Source organism: Dama dama, chromosome 30 (genome assembly GCF_033118175.1).
Source record: "Dama dama isolate Ldn47 chromosome 30, ASM3311817v1, whole genome shotgun sequence".
In the NCBI taxonomy this organism is placed as follows: Eukaryota; Metazoa; Chordata; class Mammalia; order Artiodactyla; family Cervidae; genus Dama; species Dama dama.
The window spans coordinates 17,084,888-17,103,575 of record NC_083710.1 but is presented as its reverse complement, the minus strand read 5'-3'; the positions used below and the strand labels follow the sequence as shown (position 1 = coordinate 17,103,575).

The following is an 18,688-nucleotide window of genomic DNA, read 5'->3' as shown; positions in this document are numbered from 1 at the left end:
GTAGGTTGTCACAGAGCACCGGGCTGAGCTCCCTGTGTCACACAGAGGACGCCCACTGGCTGTCGTTTAACATATAGTGATGTGTATATTTCAGTGCTACTTTCTCCGTCCGTCCCACCCTCTCCTTCCCTCGTTATGTCCACAAATCCGTTCTCCATGTCTGCATCTCCATTGCTGCCCTACAAATAGGTTCATCACTACCATTTCTCTAGATTCCATATGTATGCATTAATATGTGATATCTTTCTCTTTCCGACTTACTTCATTCTGTGTAACAGCTCTAAGTTAATCCAACTCACTAGGACTGACTCAAATTTGTTCATTTTTATAGCTGAATAATATACCCTTGTATATATGTACCACCACTTCTTTATCCCTTCATCCGTCTATAGACACTGTGGTGGCTTCCATGTCCTGGCTATTGTAAATAGTGCTGCAATGCACTGGGGTATATGTGTCTTTAAGAACTGTGGTTTTCTCAGGTTACATGCCCAGTAGTGGGATTTCTGGGTCATATGGTAGTTTTATTCCTAGTTTTTAAAGAAATCTCCATACTGTTCTCCAAAGTGGCTGGATCAATTTACATTCCCACCAATAATGCAAGAGGGTTGTCTCTTCTCCACATCCTCTCCAGTATTTGTCTGTTGATTTTTTGATGAGGGCCATTCTGACCGCTGTGAGATGATACCATATTGTAGTTTTGCTTTGCATTTCTCTAATAATGAGTGATGTGGAGCATCTTTTCATGTGTTTGTTGGCTGTCTGTATGTCTTCTTTGGAGAAATGCCATTTTAGGTCTTCAGTCCATTTTTTGATTGGGTTGTTTGTTTTTCTGATATTGAGCTGCCTGAGCTGCTTGCATATTTTGGAGATTAATCCATTGCCAGTTGCTTCATTTGCAACTATTTTCTCCCATTCTGAGGGTTGTCTTTTCATCTTGTTTATGGTTTCCTTTGCTGTTCAAAAGCTTTTAACTTGATCTGTTGATGTTTGGGGCAGGATGATTTTCTGTGTGGGGAGGCTTGTCCTGCGCACTGTAGGGGGTTTAGCAGCTTCCCTGGCCTCCACTAGATGCCAGTAGTCCCACCTCCAGCAACTTCCAGGCTCCACAATAATTACCTCTAGGCATCGCCAAATGTCTGCGGGAGGCAAAATCAACTCCATTTGAGAACCACTGGTGTGGATTATTTATAAATCCTCAAAATACCCCACAGGATCCCACCCCAGACCTACTGAATCTCAGACACAAGGATTAGGGGCCAGGAGACTGTTTCAACACACTCTCCAGGTGGTTCTGATGCTCTCTGAAGTTCAAGAACCCAAGTCTACTTGACAGACCTCTAACGCTGCAGGGTGGCCTAGAAACCTTGACTTCCTTTCCTGACAAGTACCTTGTCACTACCTTCTCCTCTCTTGTCCCCCTCTACCCACTGCCTGCCCTTCCTTTAATTCTTTCACTAGCTATCAAACATGTGTTTGTCTTCCTTTTCTAAGTACCAGTGTGTGGTTTAGTTGCTAAGTTGTATTCAACTCTTTTGCAACCCTCTTTTGCAACTGTAGGCCGCCAGGCTCCTCTGTCCATGGGATTCTGCAGGCAAGAATACTGGAAGGGGTTGCCATTTCCTTCTCCAGCGGATCTTCCCGAACCAGGGATCCAACCCTAGTCTCCTGTATTGCAGGCGGTCTCCTGCCTTGCAGGCAGATTCTTTACAGACTGAGCCAAGTACCCATAAGACAAGCAAAACAACTGGGCTCCTTGGTGACTCCCTGACTACAGGCTGGGGTGCCCCACCATCCTGCCCCACCTGGAGTTAGGTACACACCTTGTCAGTTTAAGCCACAAGCCTCCTTCTTCCTGGTGAACTTCTTGACTTTTGTGGCTCGTTCCCAAATGTCCCCTTGAATCACTCAGAGGGGTTAAACCCTAGTTTCTCTGATTCCCAACCTCTGGGATCTGAGGTGGAGCTGATGTAGTAATAACAGAAACAAAGGGCACGATAAATGTAATGCACTTGAGTTAGCCTGAAACTATGCCTCTCCAGCAGTCATTCTTCCAGGAAATCAGTCCCTGGTGCCAAAACTGTTGGGGACCGCTGTCTTAGGGTACAGGTTAGGTGAAGGAAGAGACTTCTTTCATGGTTGTACAGCCAGCTTTAGGACAATGGTGATCAACCCAGCACACTTCAGAACCATCCAGGAGCTTTTTAAACATATGGATGGGGGCACTAGTCCCCAGACCTACAGAATCTTGCAAATCCATATTTTAAACTATTCCCATACCATGGTTGAATTATTGCCCAATGTCTTGCACAGAGCAGGTATTTCATCAAAATTTCTTGACTGTCTGATCAATCACTTAGCTGTGGAGTCATCTCTGCCTTCCCTTGGCTTGCTTCTCTCCACTTTTGCTTTTTCTTTGATTTCATTTTCCATTTCCTCTATCTTGAGCTTACGTGGCAAAAGCCAAACAGCAGCCTTTACTGATGAAAGGCCAAACTGTGTCTAGATGATTTTAACTATTGACCTAATCTCTGGCATCTGAAGGTTAATGCATTGTTCACAGTCTCAAATAGTCTGCGGGAACCTCATATTCGGGTGACCAGTTAAACTCTCCCCAAGGCGTCTTTCAGGAATTTCAGTTACCTGATGGCTACTCCGTGCTGACACGAGGTGTCGTGGCTAATCGTAGACAGATTTTAATCACCATTTAAGGTGGTTGTGAGATCCTCAAACCGACTCACCTGGAGCCGGCCAGGTTCGCTCCATATCCCTGGCTGGGCGGGAAGGCGGTCTCCTGCGATCAGGTCAGAGGGCGCCAAAGAGGAGCGAGGTCCGGGAAGTCCTGAGGGGCGGTGCTGTCCGCTGCTGGGAGCGAGAAACCGAAACTCAGCTGTTAAAAAACCGCTGCCGCAGCTCTTCGGAGTCGCAGTCTCGAGACCCGCCACGAATCCCAGCGCCGCCCGCATCCGTCCTGCAGCGGCGTCGGCCGGGGCCCCGCGGGCTCTGAACCATGTACACCCGCACTAGGCTGCAGGGCTCCGGCTTCGGAGCCCCCGCCGCCTCCCGCCCGACCCAGGACCCCCCTGCCTGGCGCGGGGAGCTGGGCCCACCGCAGGCTCCCAGGAGGGATTTGGAGGCGACTCCCGAGAGCCCTTCGCGGGAGAGCACGGAGCGCGCGCGCCCGAGGTTGTAAGTATTTAACCACCTGTCCGGGGTGGCGGCGGCCCAGCAAGTCTTTCCCGAGCAGACCCACAGGTTCTTCCCTGATCTTTGGAGTGTGAAACACGCGGGCCCAGTCAGGGTTCCTGGGAGAAGGAAGGTTCACTTGTCTAAACAGCAACAACCGTGAATTACAGTATAAATTGAGTGCCAGTCCGGGGTCCTTTACTGATTCTTGTGACTGGCTCCAGGACTGAAAGACATGCGTGTGTAGTGACTGCCTAGGCTTCTCGCGAATTTTCCAGGTATCTCCAGAACTCACGCTCTTGTGTGTTAGTCTCCCAGTCGTGTGCGATTCTTTGCGACCCCATGGACTGTAGCCTGCCAGATTCCTCTGTCCATGGGGATTCTCTAGAGAAGAACACCGGAGTGGGTTGCCATTCTCTTCTCCAGAGTATCTTCCCAACTCAGGGATCGAACCCTGGTCTCCTGCATTGCAGACAGGCTGTTTACCAACTGAGCCATCAGGGAAGCCCTTAAATAATATGAAAATATTTTAAAATTTCCTTTCTTAAAAAAAAAAAAAATCAATGCCCTAAATAGTATTTTCACATCAGCTGCCAGGGTAAGGGTGAAGAGGGAATGTGTTATGGGGTAGAAGATGCAAATATTGCCTCTAGGAGTTTGCAGCCCAACAACAAAATAATAGCCTCAGCACCAGAGGACTGAGTCAGAGAGGATGTGAGTGGCTGCAGTGTTTAAGAGTTTATTATTATTATTATTTTTACTGTGGTGGGTCTTTGTTGCTGCGCATGGCCGCCTCCTAGTTGCCTATGTGTAGGCTTCTCTTGTGGAGCACAGGTGCTAGGTGTGGGGGTTTCAGTAGTTGCAGCTCATGGGCTCTACAGTGAGAGCTCAGTAGTTGTGGAGCACGAGCTTAGTTGCTCTGTGGCATGTGGGGTCATCCTGGACCTGGGATTGAACCGGTGCCCCTTGCACTGCAAGGCAGATTATTAACCACTGGGCCACCAGGGAAACCCTGCGATGTTTCTTGTCTCCGGTTTTGAGAAGTGCTCTACGTTTATCAACAGCCAGGTAGCATTTATTCCTGGTCTTTGGTTCAGGGACTACAGTTATGATCCTGGAAACATTTATCATGTAAAATGTCAGTGACCCTTTCTTTCCCGCCAATGGGTAAGCTACTTTATTAAGCCAACAATAAGGTTTGTAAAGACATTACTGCTTTTGAAGAGCTGCCTCTGTTTGAACTGAACTTTCTATTGATAGGTGGTTTCCTTTTCAGTTCTCCCTTCTCATCAACTTTTAGTTACATGAAAGACAAATGTTGGTTCCTCAGGAACAATATATAAACTTATGACCAATAAACAGATTTTATTTCATCCCTTAACTTTTGAAAGAATTCATAAGTACCAGGCTTTTAATATTATTGAACTTAGAGTGGAATATGAAGTCAAGTGGGCCTTAGGAAGCATCACTACGAACAAAGCTAGAGGAAGTGATGGAATTCCAGTTGAGCTATTTCCAATCCTAAATGATGATGCTATCAAAGTGCTGCACTCAATATGCCAGCAAATTTGGAAAACTCAGCAGTGGCCACTGGACTGGAAAAGGTCAATTTTCATTCCAATCCCAAAGAAAGGCAATGCCAAAGAATGCTTAAACTACCACACAATTGCACTCACCTCACACACCAGTAAAGTAATGCTCAAAATTCTCCAAGCCAGGCTTCAACAGTACGTGAACCATGAACTTCCAGATGTTCAAACTGGTTTTAGAAAAGGCAGAGGAACCAGAGATCAAATTGCCAATATCCACTGGATCATCGAAAAAGCAAGAGAGTTCCAGAAAAACATCTATTTCTGCTTTATTAACTATGCCAAAGCCTTTGACTGTGTGGATCACCACAAACTGGAAAATTCTGAAAGTGATGGGAGTACCAGACCACCTGACCTGCTTCCTGAGAAATCTGTATGCAGGTCAGGAAGCAACAGTTAGAACTGGACATGGAACAACAGATTGGTTTCAAATCAGGAAAGGAGGACGTCAAGGGTGTATATTGTTACCCTGCTTATTTAACTTACATGCAGAGTAACTCATGAGAAATCCTGGGCTGGAAGAAGCACAAGCTGGAATCAAGATTGCCGGGAGAAATATCAATAACCTCAGATATGCAGATGACACCACCTTTATGGCAGAAAGTGAAGAGGAACTAAAGAGCTTCTTGATGAAAGTGGAACAGGAGAGTGAAAAAGTTGGCTTAAAGCTCAACATTCAGAAAACTAAGATCATGGCATCCAGTCCCATCACTTCATGGCAAGTAGATGGGGAAACAGTGGCTGACTTTATTTTTTGGGCTCCAAAATCACTGCAGATGGTGACTGCAGCCATGAAATTCAAAGACGCTTGCTCCTTGGAAGACAAGTTATGACCAACCTAGACAGCATATTAAAAAGCAGAGATATTACTTTGCCAACAAAGGTCTGTCTAGTCAAGGCTATGGTTTTTCCAGTGGTCATGTATGGATGTGAGAGTTGGACTATAAAGAAAGCTGAGCACTGAAGAATTGATGCTTTTGAACTGTGGTGTTGGAGAAGACTCTTGAGAGTCCCTTGGACTGCAAGGAGATCCAACCAGTCCATCCTAAAGGAAATCAGTCTTGAATTCTCATTGGAAGGACTGATGTTGAAGCCGAAACTCCAATCCTTTGGCCACCTGATGCGAAGAGCTGACTCATTTAATAAGACCCTGATGCTGGGAAAGACTGAGGGCAGGAGGAGAAGGGGATGACAGAGGATGAGATGATTGGATGGCATCACCAACTCAGTGGACATGAGTTTGAGTAAACTCTGGGAGTTGGTGATGGACAGGGAGGCCCGGCGTGCTGCAGTCCATGGGGTCGCAAAGAGTCGGACACAGCTAAGCAACTGAACTGAACTGAACTTAGAGTTGGCCTTAGATGGGGTGGATGATCTGGGTGATTTCAATTAGAAATTGCTGCATTTGTCTCCAACTCAAAGTAGCTGGTGGTGGGGGAATTCCTCACAGATTCCCGCCCCCCTGCACTGCCCCGCCCCCGCCGCCCCCCGCCACTGCAGTCCAGTGTTAGGACTCAGTGCTCTCACCGCCTGGGCCTGGAGTTTCATCTCTGCTGGGTCAATAAGGTTCCACAAGCTGAGCATAGTGGCAAAAAAAAAAAAAAAAAAAAGGAGGGTTATCTGGTAATAATGGAAGTCCATTAATTTTGAGTAACTTCCAGCTCTATAAACTGTAGCATTTGATAAAACAGAGGTCATGGATGTATGGTTTCATGTTGATAATAAATACCCTCTATGCCTTTTTTCTATTATACAGCATCTACTTAGACATAATTATTTAATTGCAAGCTCATAACATCACATAAACATTAGCAGTGGTATCTGTTTTCTTATTTGTAAATTAATTGTACCAGTAAATTACCCTCAGAATCTTGCTGGACTGAATTATTCAGAAAGAGGTAGTTTTCTAAATAATTTTCCAGACCTCGGTATCTGAAGACCTCACTACATACCATTTTGTAGTTTCTAATTTGCCAGTAGATGTTAGAGAGTACATGGGAGGGTTCAGATGTGCTTCACAGAGCTCATCGTTTTCATGCGAACCAGCTACAGTAAGCAGAACAGTATAAGATACATTTCCTCCTAAGGATCTAACGTGTAAGATCCTGCTTTGACCACTCTGAACTCTTCTTACGTCTCCATTAGTCACTTATATCTGCTGTTTATACTTGCTTGTCTCCTTTAATGGAAGTAGGAAACTAAGGAAACTGGTTGAATGGCAGATACTAATAACAGCTCAATAAAACTGACAAAAAGCCATTAAGATTTATTTTCTTGGGGAGAAATTAGAAGCATTTTCTGATGGAAAATTAAGAAAAAGGAAGGATAGAGTTGAGTGCTTAATAGTGAAACCTCACTTGTTCTCTTTCAGTGTGAGCTTATTTATAGGATAAAGGGCTGAACTTTGACCTTGTTTTGTATGCATCCTTCCACTACTCACTAAGCAAGCCCCAATCTGGGCAGAGGAGCAGGAGCTTTGATTAAAGAACTTGGGTTCAAGTTCTGATTCTGCCATTTCTTAGTCTCTGCACTTCAAGAAGGTTTTAGCTACTTTATCTCTTAGTGTCTTCATTACGTGAAGTGGGATAATACCAGCCTCTCAGGGTCTGTGTGTGTCTGTGTGTGTGAATACATGTATGCATAAAACAGTTTCAGGCCTGGTAGAAGGCAAACATCCAGTAAATGTTGGGTGCTGACATCCTTGAGTTCATTTCACAAATGTTTACTGACCAGGTACTGTGCTGTCACCCTGGAGTGTTTATTCCTTGTAAAAGCATACCGGTTTAAAACACTGACTTACATATAAAAAGACTTTAAGGCATGTTGTTAGAAAGATTCCCGAGGTCCTCTAATAGACTCTAAGGCAAAGCTAAGCCCTCAATTCTATTTGGATTTAGGTAATTAGAAGTGTTTACTAATAAATAATAGCTTTGCTAATTATTTTTAGTTGGTGATTTTATCTTGGCCTTAAATATTGTAAGCTATTTATACAGATTTAAAGAGGAAAAAATGGGGACTTCCCTGGCAGTCCTGTGGTTACGACTCTGTGCTTCCACTGGCGGGGACACGGGTTTGATCCCTGGTGGGGGAAACTAAGATCCACAACCAGTTGTGTGTGTGTGTGTGTGTGTGTGTGGCGAAGCCAAGTAAATAGCGCAAACTTCTAATGAAAGTAATCCTTTACCCTTTCCCCAAACTCTAGATAAATATAAATATAAGACTAAGACATGGGTTTTTCTGGAAGGGCATTTTACCCAAAAGGCTCTTTGCCTATGACAATAATACAGGCAAGGTTCACTTTGTTCAGATACTGGTCTATAACCATCTATAGAAGTGGTCCTTTAGCTTGATGCTAAAAAGAAAATGAATCCATCATGTGGAATTTTACTATACAGTTAACTTGAACCTAATTTGTATACAAACTCAGTTTATTTGTGGCCAATTTTGGAGAAGGAAATGACAACCCACTCCAGTACTCTTGCCTGGAAGATCCCATGGACGAAGGAGCCTGGTAGGCTATTGTCTATGGGGTCGCAAAGAGTCGGACATGACTGAGTGACTTTACTTACTTAATTTTATAGTGAGAAGTGTAGAAACAAAGATTAGCAAAAATTATGGCAAACACTTGTGTATTTAACGTATGTATGTTAAAGTGCATTACAAATATTAACCCTGATTCTTCACAACAACCTTGTAGTAAGACAGGGTCTCTAGCTCTGATGTTTAATTAGAAATACAGGAACAAATACCTACTCGACAAAAAGACAAGCCCTTATGAAGCTTATGGTCTAATTAACGGGGCAGACAGTTATCAGAGAATTACATGAGCAGCTCTTTATATGCTCCATGAAGCAGAGCCAGCACCTGAGCTAGCCCTGGGAGTAGGAGAATTGCTTCCATGAAAAGAGAGAATGTTTGAGTTGTAATCTACCGGATAGATTAGGAATTGTATTTTTTGTTTTGTTTCTGACAAATATGTTCTAACACTGATTGTTTCTAATTCAGTTCGGACAGTACTCAGAGTTGATATAGACACCACAAGTTAAGGGCTTAGTCCCACAAATCTGCCCCCACTTTAGGAGTAAGCCAATAAGGGGGACTGCAGGCTACCCACATTTCTGACTACAAATTTGACTTTCTCATGACCTCCCCTCTGCCAAAGTTTAGTAGTTCACTAGAATAACTCCCGGGTGAAGGCAATGGCACCGCACTCCAGTACTCTTGCCTGAAAAATCCCATGGACGGAGGAGCCTGGTAGGCTGCAGTCCATGGGGTCGCTAAGAGTCGGACACGACTGAAGTGACTTAGCAGCAGCAGCAGCAGCAGAATGACTCCCAGCACTCATGGAAACCCCTATGCTTACAATTACAGCTTTATTATAAAGGATACAGCGCTGGAACTGCCAAATGGAAGATATGGGGATGGACGTTGCACCGCGCTTCCACACCCTTTCTGGGTGGGTCACCCTCCTGGCACCTAGATGTGTTCACTAACTTGGAAGTGCCCTAAACTCACTGTTTGAGGATGTTTATTAAGGCTTTATCATAAAAGCATAACTGATTAAACTGTTGGCCATTGGTGACTGAATTCAATCTCCAGCCCCTCTCCCCTCCTCAGAGCTGGGGAAGGAGTAGACCTGAAATTTCTAACCCTCTAATCACAGGGTGTTTTTTTTTTTTTTTTTTTTTAATGGAAAACATCTCCAATCCTGAACCTATCTAGGGCCCCCACCAGAAATCATTACTTTAACATATGATTGATACCCTTATAACTCAGAATTCCAAGGATTTTAAGGAGCTCTGAGCCAGGAACCAGGGACAGTGATCGAATACTTAAACCTCATTATACCAGCATTGTTTAAATAGCCTCTGTGGCAGCCAGGGAAGCCTGCTCTTCAGATCTTGAAGACAACTTAATGCGGGGACCACAGCCAGCTGATAGCTCTAGAGGCTGTTCTTTGACTCCCCTGCACCCTTTGCTGTGACAGCACATTTATTCTGCCCTCTTTCCACCAGGGGCCAAGCATCCCAGTGTGCGACTTCTCTATGGGGCAGCTTTTGCCAGAGGACTCCCCATGAACCTACCCAAGATTTTCCCAGTGCTGTATACCAGTCCAAGGCTTTTCCTACTAATCCTCCTTCCCTTTCTCCTTTCACAGGAGTCAGACCTGCTCACGTTCTCAAGGCTTTCCCTGCCTACTCCTGTGTGCTCCCTTTATCCTTCACAAGTCTTTCTCTCAGCAGATCTCTTGCTTGTCTAACCTCATCTTGATGTCTGCTCCTGGGAGGACCCAAACTGACTCAGCCTTTAAGATACACCCTACTCCCAACCATAGCAGCTGAGACACTGTGGCTGTGGGAGTGCCCTGTGTTCTGTGGGAAGACTCTCCTTTTCCTTATTTCCTCCTTTGGGGCTCAGGGGACATTCTCTAGTTTCTTAGTCCAACCTCAATGCTTTCTCCAGCTTCTTGTGCTCCAGGGATGAAAGTAACCCCGGTGATTAATACTTCTTTTCTTCTTCATCTGCAAAATCTCAAGGGAGAGTGAAGGGAGAATAAAGAATGGCTTGGTAAGCCCACTGATTAATGACCAATTCCTGATTTTTCTCTCTTAAAGAACATGGTGTTACATTAATATTAAACATTTTGTAAATGTAAGGTGAAATATAAGATGGGCTAGATGATAACATAGTCATTAAGTTATAGTGTTGGTCCCATTTTTATAAACATCACTATTTAATCATTGTTGAGTATACTCTTAATCCTGATGTATACTTTACGCCTAAAACAGACCATGAAAAAAACTTAAGTCATTCTTGATTCAGCTCATTTGAATCCGAAGTAGCCACATAAAATAGTCTTAAATGAAATGCAAGTTTTTACAAACTTATGACACTTATAGGAACTGCTTTTACTATTTCTTCACTGCGAATGTCCCAGATTTCTCTTCTGTCTCCTGTTATGACTGTGAGAAAATAAGCTTTTGCCTGTAGGTGTTAAGTGGCATGAAAGCATCAGGCTGTTACTTCTCCCTGGAGATGGAGAACCAAATAATGCTAGAGTTCCTTTTAGTGCTCTGAGATAATGGTACATATGAAAAGAAAATCTATGATTGATTCTAATGAGTAATCTTCTTGATGGCTCAGTAAGGGTAGCTATTCATTAGGGAACTATTTAACTCAGTCTCCAGGCAGGGCTCATAAGCATTCAGAAAGTTTGTGAAACAACAGATAGTATTAAACTCAATGATAACTATACAACTTAATGAGCTGGGTAGGTGTCTCAATGATGACCGGATTCTAGCATGAAACTAATCAGTAGAGCTCTGCTCTTTGACTGAGTTTAGACAGGAGAAATGTGACAAAGCATTGCAACACTGCGGTGGTGGAAAGGAAATTAGTTGTGATCTAGAATATTTAAATTGGGTACTCTGAGGGACTGAAAACCAAAATGCCAATCGATAGCTGGAACTCTGATGTCTCAAACATGTAATGCTGTGCTACACACATCATGTAATTCATTTTTCTCTTCACAGTGAACACTTTGCCCCATTTTAGTTGAAGAGACTGAGTCTTGAGCGAGTATATGATTTCCTAAGGTCTCATGGCTTTAAGTCACAGAACCAGCAGTCAAACCTGAGTCTATCTACCAGAGTCTGGATCCTGAACATGATGGAGCTGAAGGAGGGAATGACCGCGCAACTCATGAATTTCCTATCAATGGTCCTCTATCCACATAAGAAAATAGAATTTCTATAGGCTAAAGAGAGTGGTACTATATAGAATCAGCAATGTGACATTTATTTGCAGCTTTAACATGATGTGGATAGAGAAGTGGTTTATCAGAGCAACCTTGCTGTGGGGATGCTCTGTTCTCTGCGGCATTTCCTCATGACAGCTTGGTTGGCTTGCATTACAACAGTTTTCTCACTGTCACAGTTTCTGAGCAACCTAAACGACATACTGCCTTCCAGTAATCTTTCAGACTTCTGATCATAGCCTAAAGTTAGCAATGCATTTGACATTCATGACCTAGTACATGCATGGGATATGTGAATTTATAGATAATTGAAAAAAAGTCAATTGAAAATAATTCTTGCCCTTACTTACTATATGTGATGACTTTGACATTTTCTATTCTAATTCATTAAAAATAAACCCAGTAAATTGATTTCATAGTCCACTAGTGGGTTATCACCCACAGAGTGAAGAGCAAAGTGTTGTTCTGTGCATGGCAGAAGAGATTATTCGAGTGGATGGAAAGAAAAGACACTTTGGTTTGATTAGGTCAAATTTACCTTCCGGTTTATACAGGAGGGGAGGAATTATGATCCTATTTAGGATGAATTTCCAACTTTTCTGCACTAGACTCCACTCCTCAGTATGATATGTATTTGCATTCTGCCAGGTCTTGGGGAGCAATCATTTTTGTTCAAATATAGTATCAAAAGTGAGTGGGAATGTCTCAGAAAGTCTTTTGACAGCTGAAACAGTGAAACAATAAATCAGCAGTATGATGAAAGCCTGCAAACACATAATACCTATAATAATCAGTAGAAGCTTAGCAGAAATGAGGGGGGGGGGGAAGAAACTTAGTTCAATTACACAGTAAGGTTACTTACTTCAAAGTCAGCAGAGTGTTGTAAGGTTATACATATTGTTAAGGTTAATCGCATCTATTCAGAATGCATTTGAATCTGAAACAAAAGCTTAACAGGAAAGAAAATCATCAAAGGGAGAAGACTGTATTTGAAGGGTCTGTTCTGTATCAGAGAATCAGCCAATGATGATTCCTTTGTTCTGCAATGTTTGTAACCACCCCCTCACCCCCCCATAAATACTTAAAAGCCAATTTATTAAAGTCCGGAACAAAAACTGACCATTCAGGTATGACCTAAATCAAATCCTTTATGATTATACAGTGAAAGTCAAATAGATTCAAGGGATTAGATCTCATAGACAGAGTGCCTGAAGAACTATGGATGGAGGTTCATGACATTGTACAGGAGGCAGGGATCAAGACCATCCCCATGGAAAAGAAATGCAAAAAGGCAAAATGGCTGTCTGAGGAGGCCTTACAAATAGCCGTGCAAAGAAGAGAAGTGAAAGGCAAAGGAGAAAAGATATACCCATTTGAATGTAGAGTTCCAAAGAATAGCAAGGAGAGAGAAGAAAGCCTTCCTCAGCGATCAATGCAAAGAAATAGAGGAAAACAACAGAATAGGAGAGACTAGAGATCTCTTCAAGAAAATCAGAGATGCCAAGGGAACATTTCATGCAAAGATGGCACAATAAAGGACAGAAATGGTATGGACCTAACAGAAGCAGAAGATATTAAGAAGAGGTGGCAACAATACACAGAAGAACTGTACAAAAAAGATGTTCACGACCCAGATAATCATGATGGTGTGATCACTCACCTAGAGCCAGACATCCTGGAATGTGAAGTCAAGTGGGCCTTAGAAAGCATCACTACAAACAAAGCTAGTGGAGGCGATGGAATTCCAGTTGAGCTGTTTCCAATCCTGAAAGATGATGCTGTGAAAGTGCTGCACTCAATGTCAGCAAATTTGGAAAACTCAGCAGTGGCCACAGGATTGGAAAAGGTCAGTTTTCATTCCAATCCCAAAGAAAGGCAATGCCAAAGAATGCTCAAACTACTGCACAATTGCACACATCTCACATGCTAGTAAAGTAATGCTCAAAATTCTCCAAGCCAGGCTTCAACAATATGCGAACCATGAACTTCCTGATGTTCAAGCTAGATTTAGAAAAGGCAGAGGAACCAGAGATCAAATTGCCAACATCTGCTGGATCATCGAAAAAGCAAGAGAGTTCCAGAAAAACATCTGCTTTATCGACTATGCCAAAGTCTTTGACTGTGTGGATCACAACAAACTGAGGAAAATTCTGAAAGAGATGGGAATACCAGACCACCTGACCTGCTTCCTGAGAAATCTGTATATAGGTCAGGAAGCAACAGTTAGAACTAGACATGGAATAACAGACTGGTTTCAAATTGGAAAAGGAGTACGTCAAGGCTATATGTTGTCACCTCCTTATTTAACTTATATGCAGAGTACATCATGAAAAATGCTGGGCTGGATGAAGCACAAGCTGGAATCAAGATTGCTGGGAGAAATATCAATAACCTCAGACATGCAGATGACATCACCCTTATGGCAGAAAGCGAAGAATTAAAGAGCTTCTTGATGAAAGAAAGAGGAGAGTGAAAAAGTTGGCTTAAAGCTCAACATTCAGAAAACTAAGATCATGGCATCTGGTCCCATCACTTCATGGCAAATAGATGGCGAACAGTGGAAACAGTGACAGACTTTATTTTCTTGGGCTCCAAAATCATTGCAAATGGTGACTGCAGCCATGAAATTAGAATACGCTTGCTCCTTGGAAGACAAGTTATGACTGACCTAGACAGCATATTAAAAAGCAGAGACATTACTTTGCCAACAAAGGTCCATCTAGGCAAAACTATGGTTTTTCCAGTAGTCATGTATGGATATGAGAGTTGGACTATAAAGAAAGAAAACATTACTATAAAGAAAGCTGAGCGCCAAAGAATTGATGCTTCTGAACTGTGGTGTTGGAGAAGACTCTTGAGAGTCTTGAGAGTCCAAGGGACTGCAAGGAGATCCAACCAGTCCATCCTAAAGGAAATCAGTCTTGAATATTCATTGCAAGGACTGATGCTGAAGCTGAAACTCTTAATACGTTGGCCACCTGATAGGAAGAACTGACTTATTTGAAAAGACCCTGATGCTGGGAAAGATTGAAGGCAGGAGGAGAAGGGGTTGACAAAGGATGAGATGGTTGGATGGCATCACCAACTCAATGGACATAAGTTTGAGTAAACTGTGGGAGTTGGTGATAGACAGGGAGGTCTGGCGTGCTGCAGTCCATGGGGTTGCAAAGAGTCGGACACGACTGAGCGACTGAACTGACAAAACTGAAGACATTTGCCATCTTTAAAACTCACGGGCTAGTATTGCCCAGTGTTTGTTTTACTAGGGAACCAGTGAGAGCAGAAATCCTGGGCTACCTAGGCTTGTAAGAAAATCTGAACCCCTGCTTTAAGAAATCTTTAAATATTTTCTCATTTAAAAATCCTTGGAATATTTTTTCATGCCTGTAAAAGTGAAGTTATATCTGCTTGTTGTAAAAATCTAAACTATATCAGGAATTCCCTGACAGTCCAGTGGTTAGGACTGAGCACTTTCACTCCTGTGTCCCAGGTTCAGTTCCCAATCCTGGAACCCAGATCCCACAAGCTATGTGGTACAGCCAGAAAAATAAAGACCATCCCCTCCCCCAACCCCAGAACAAAAAACTAAACATTACTAAACTAATACAGAAAGGAAAAATCTCTTGCAATTCAGAACCTCAGAAATAAACAAGCTGTTTGATGTAAGGACCTCTTTAAAGTATAGGTTGTGCTTTTTCACTTTTTATGCCAATTAGAAAGTCTTAGAGCCATTATGCCCTTCAATTTCTACTGCCAATTGAAGGTGAGAAAAATAATGTCTTATATATAATTATTATAATTACATAAAATAGATATCTCTAAATAGGTGTCTTAAGCATTGGTGGCTTTGTTTCTCTCCTGTAAGAATAATTCTGAAGGTGCGTAGTCTAGGGCTGATAATAGTACAAATAATAGGCAACCGTAATAGAACTTGGTTATTTCCTAGCCTTGTTCTAAATGCTTTATTCTCTAAGAGATGGATATTTTTTATCTCCATTTTACAGGTGAAAGAATAGAAACACTAGGTAATTTGCTCAAAGTTATAGCTAGGAAGTAACAGAATTAGGGTTCAAAGCCAGGCAGTTTGGCAATAGATTACCACTAGTGTGGTGGTTTTACAGTTACAGGGCACCAGATTACTTCTTTCTGCTCTGCTATTTCTGAGGCATGTCATCTATATCCAAGTTGCCTCACTGACCAAGTTGCTTGAGCACCAGCTATCACTTCAACCATCCAGGAAGGGGGGAAGGCAACGAAATACCTTTCCTGTCCATCTGTCTGTCTTCACTTAATGGAGCTTTTCTAGAAATCCTTCTCAATGGCTTCCCCTTATATCTCAGTTTGCTAAACAATCACACATCATGTTTGACTACAAAGAAGTTTGGAGACTATAGTCTTTACTGGGCACATTGTTAACCTGAATAATACAGGAGTGCTTTTAGTAAGGAGGCAGTGAGAATGAATGGGTAGGTAGGCCAGCATCTTGTCTGGTTTAGGCATTGAGGAGAATCAAGCATATGAGCAGAAATCAATCATATGATCAAACTATTGCAGGAACTTTGGAAAATGCAAATGGGATATCTAAGGAAGAAAAATTTAAATGTAGTCCACATTACTGTTGAGTATTGATTTTAGAGAACTATTAAAGGTTTTCTTCTGGATGTGTTCTGTGCAATCTTTGTTTTATGCTTTGTACATCCTGCAGGATTATAATAGTGAACAACTGAAACAACTGAAATGGTTAAGCGAGTGGTTACATTAATGATGCATCGATGTTGTGAAATATGTAACCATTTAATATGAAGCTTCTTATGTGCATAATTGGAAAAACCACTTAGAAGTGAAAGCAGCAGATAAAATTCGACTTAAGATATGACTACATCTGTGTAATATGTATAGAATATAGATTGAACTGAAATTGACCCAAATAAAACTGTCATTGAGATCTCTGAGGAGTAGAGTTATGAGTGACTTTTAAATGTCTTAAAGATAAGTTTCTCCTTTTTCTTATATGAGTGTATGTTTATTTCAAAATCAGGATGAATTTCATTTTTAAATATTCTATGCAGATATTTAGATATAAATACCTTATGTCTTGCATCTCTAGTTTTCTCCTTTAAGTTATAGATGACCCGGATGAGCAATGCTTTAGATCTGATTATGGGGACATAATCAGAGCTTAGTCTAATGATAATGATGATGGTGATGATAACAATAATCATAGAAAGTGTATAACAATTTGATAAGTGTTTTTTATGCAGATGCCATTTTTTATTGTCTCTAAGTCACTCTTAAATATTCTTTTGTTGGAAAAGATAGTCCTCCTTGGGTTTCTTGCATTCTAGATGTCTTGCTGGGTGTGCCAAGATTGCATACCAGACTACACTTTAACCTGGACTATCTCTCAGGGTTGTTATGTAGCTGGGAACCTTGAGAGATGAGGTACATTTTCCCCAGAGAAAAGACCAGGCTTGCTTACTACCTGCTTTAAAAATGGTGGATTCCACAATTCAGTGTTCCTCAGCTGCAATGCAAACACTTGGTGTGTGCAACATCCATCATGTTAACCTGAAAAGAGAGAGAGAGAGACTAGACATAAATATGCTGATGCTGATGCTGTGCTGTGAGTAATACAGTCCTTTGTCTCTGACTCAGGAGTTTTGTCTTCTGCCAGCATCCATGACATAGTAATAGCCTGTTAGGCAAAGATTTGCTTACAGGTAGGCTCCAGTCACATCCCAGACCTGACATCTCTGTGTTCTGGAAATGTGAATTTCTTGTAGTTTTTTTTACTGAGGAAGCAATTTAAAACATTTTGCAAGTATTCTTACCAGTTGGTCCTCATCTCTACTTCCATCACTGGTGTTTGGTCTCTTAATGACAGCGAGTCTCTATAATGTTATGTGTGTTTTAAGTGAAGAAGCATCACATCTTTCAGCTCTATGCTATATGATTATCTGGATAAGATAGTAACTTGAAGCTGGAATACATACCAAATCACGTGCCCTAATCAGGTGGGGTTACCTCCGCCTGACAGAAGGGGCACTTTTTTCTGATTTGCGTCAGTTTAGCACCTCTCACTAAGCCATGGGTCTACATGAGGATCCTGGATGGAGATATGTGTGTGTGTCCCTCTTTCTATTTTCCATAAAGGTGTCTTATGAACAAAGGCCCTGGTGTCTTGATGGTCTCTTCTTATCTTTTCTCTCTGGGTGTCTATGTAGCCAGCCTTCTGGATATCTGTTCAGCCCTCCATCAGAAGCTATGAGTTATAGAACTAACCAGCCTTGCGTCAGCCTCTTGGGTGTGCAGACAAAGTCCTGGGCTCTTCAGACTCTGAGACTAAAGAGAATTCATTAGTCCTTCCACACCAGGGATGTGGAATATGGGTCATGACTGGTGTGACAGGCTAGGGGTCAAGGTTGATTTACTCAGCCTGATCTTGTCATTTTTTTTTTTTTTAACTTAGGAATATGGTCTCTTTACAAAAGAACTCTTGAAAACCTGAATGCCCTATAAGGTGACTTACATTGGTTAAAAACATATGCTTCAGACTCCTGTGCTGAAAACCATGTTTTAAAAACCAATATGGAAAACTATATCTAGAAATAAAATATCCAGTGCCTTTGTATAATTCTATTTGTTTCTTTTTGGCCGTGCTGGGTCTTCGTTGTCATGCGGGCTTTTTCTCTAGCTGTGCTGCATGGACTTCTCGTTGCCTTGGCTTCTCTTGTTGGGCTCTGGATGCACAGGCTTCGGTAGCTGGGGCTCATGGGCTTAGTTGCTCCGAGGCACGTGGGATCTTCCCAGACCAGGGATCGAACCTGTGTCTTCTGCATTAGCAGGTGGCTTCCTTACCACTGAGCCACCAGGGAAACCCTATCCACTACGTTTGATTAACCAAAAATTTTTTTGTTTCAGTTTCCCCCAAAGGTAAGATTTTCTTGAACTATGAAAACTTCAAACCAACTTTTTATAGGACAGTAAACTTTGTGTCTACTATTCTGCTTTATCTGTTTGTAATGTAATCTCTTTCTGAATTTTTGCTTGTGACTACATTCCTTTTTCAGTCAAATCAGCGTTGTTCCTAATTAGAAATTTAAATTACATCTGCTGTGGTTTATACACACCAGGGGATATATTTATGTAATACTTT

At 42.1% G+C, this 18,688-nt stretch overlaps 1 protein-coding gene across 1 annotated transcript in view; it reads left to right on the top strand.

The window, feature by feature from the left end:
- The first annotated feature begins 2,887 nt into the window (after window positions 1-2,887).
- The window catches only part of EPSTI1 (epithelial stromal interaction 1), a 97,851-nt gene continuing 82,050 nt past the window's right edge, over window positions 2,888-18,688 (top strand). The window contains exon 1 of the mRNA XM_061133513.1: window positions 2,888-3,189. Within this exon, the coding sequence (XP_060989496.1) occupies window positions 3,011-3,189 (179 nt within the window). The 5' untranslated portion in view covers window positions 2,888-3,010. The remainder of the gene's footprint in view (window positions 3,190-18,688) is intronic.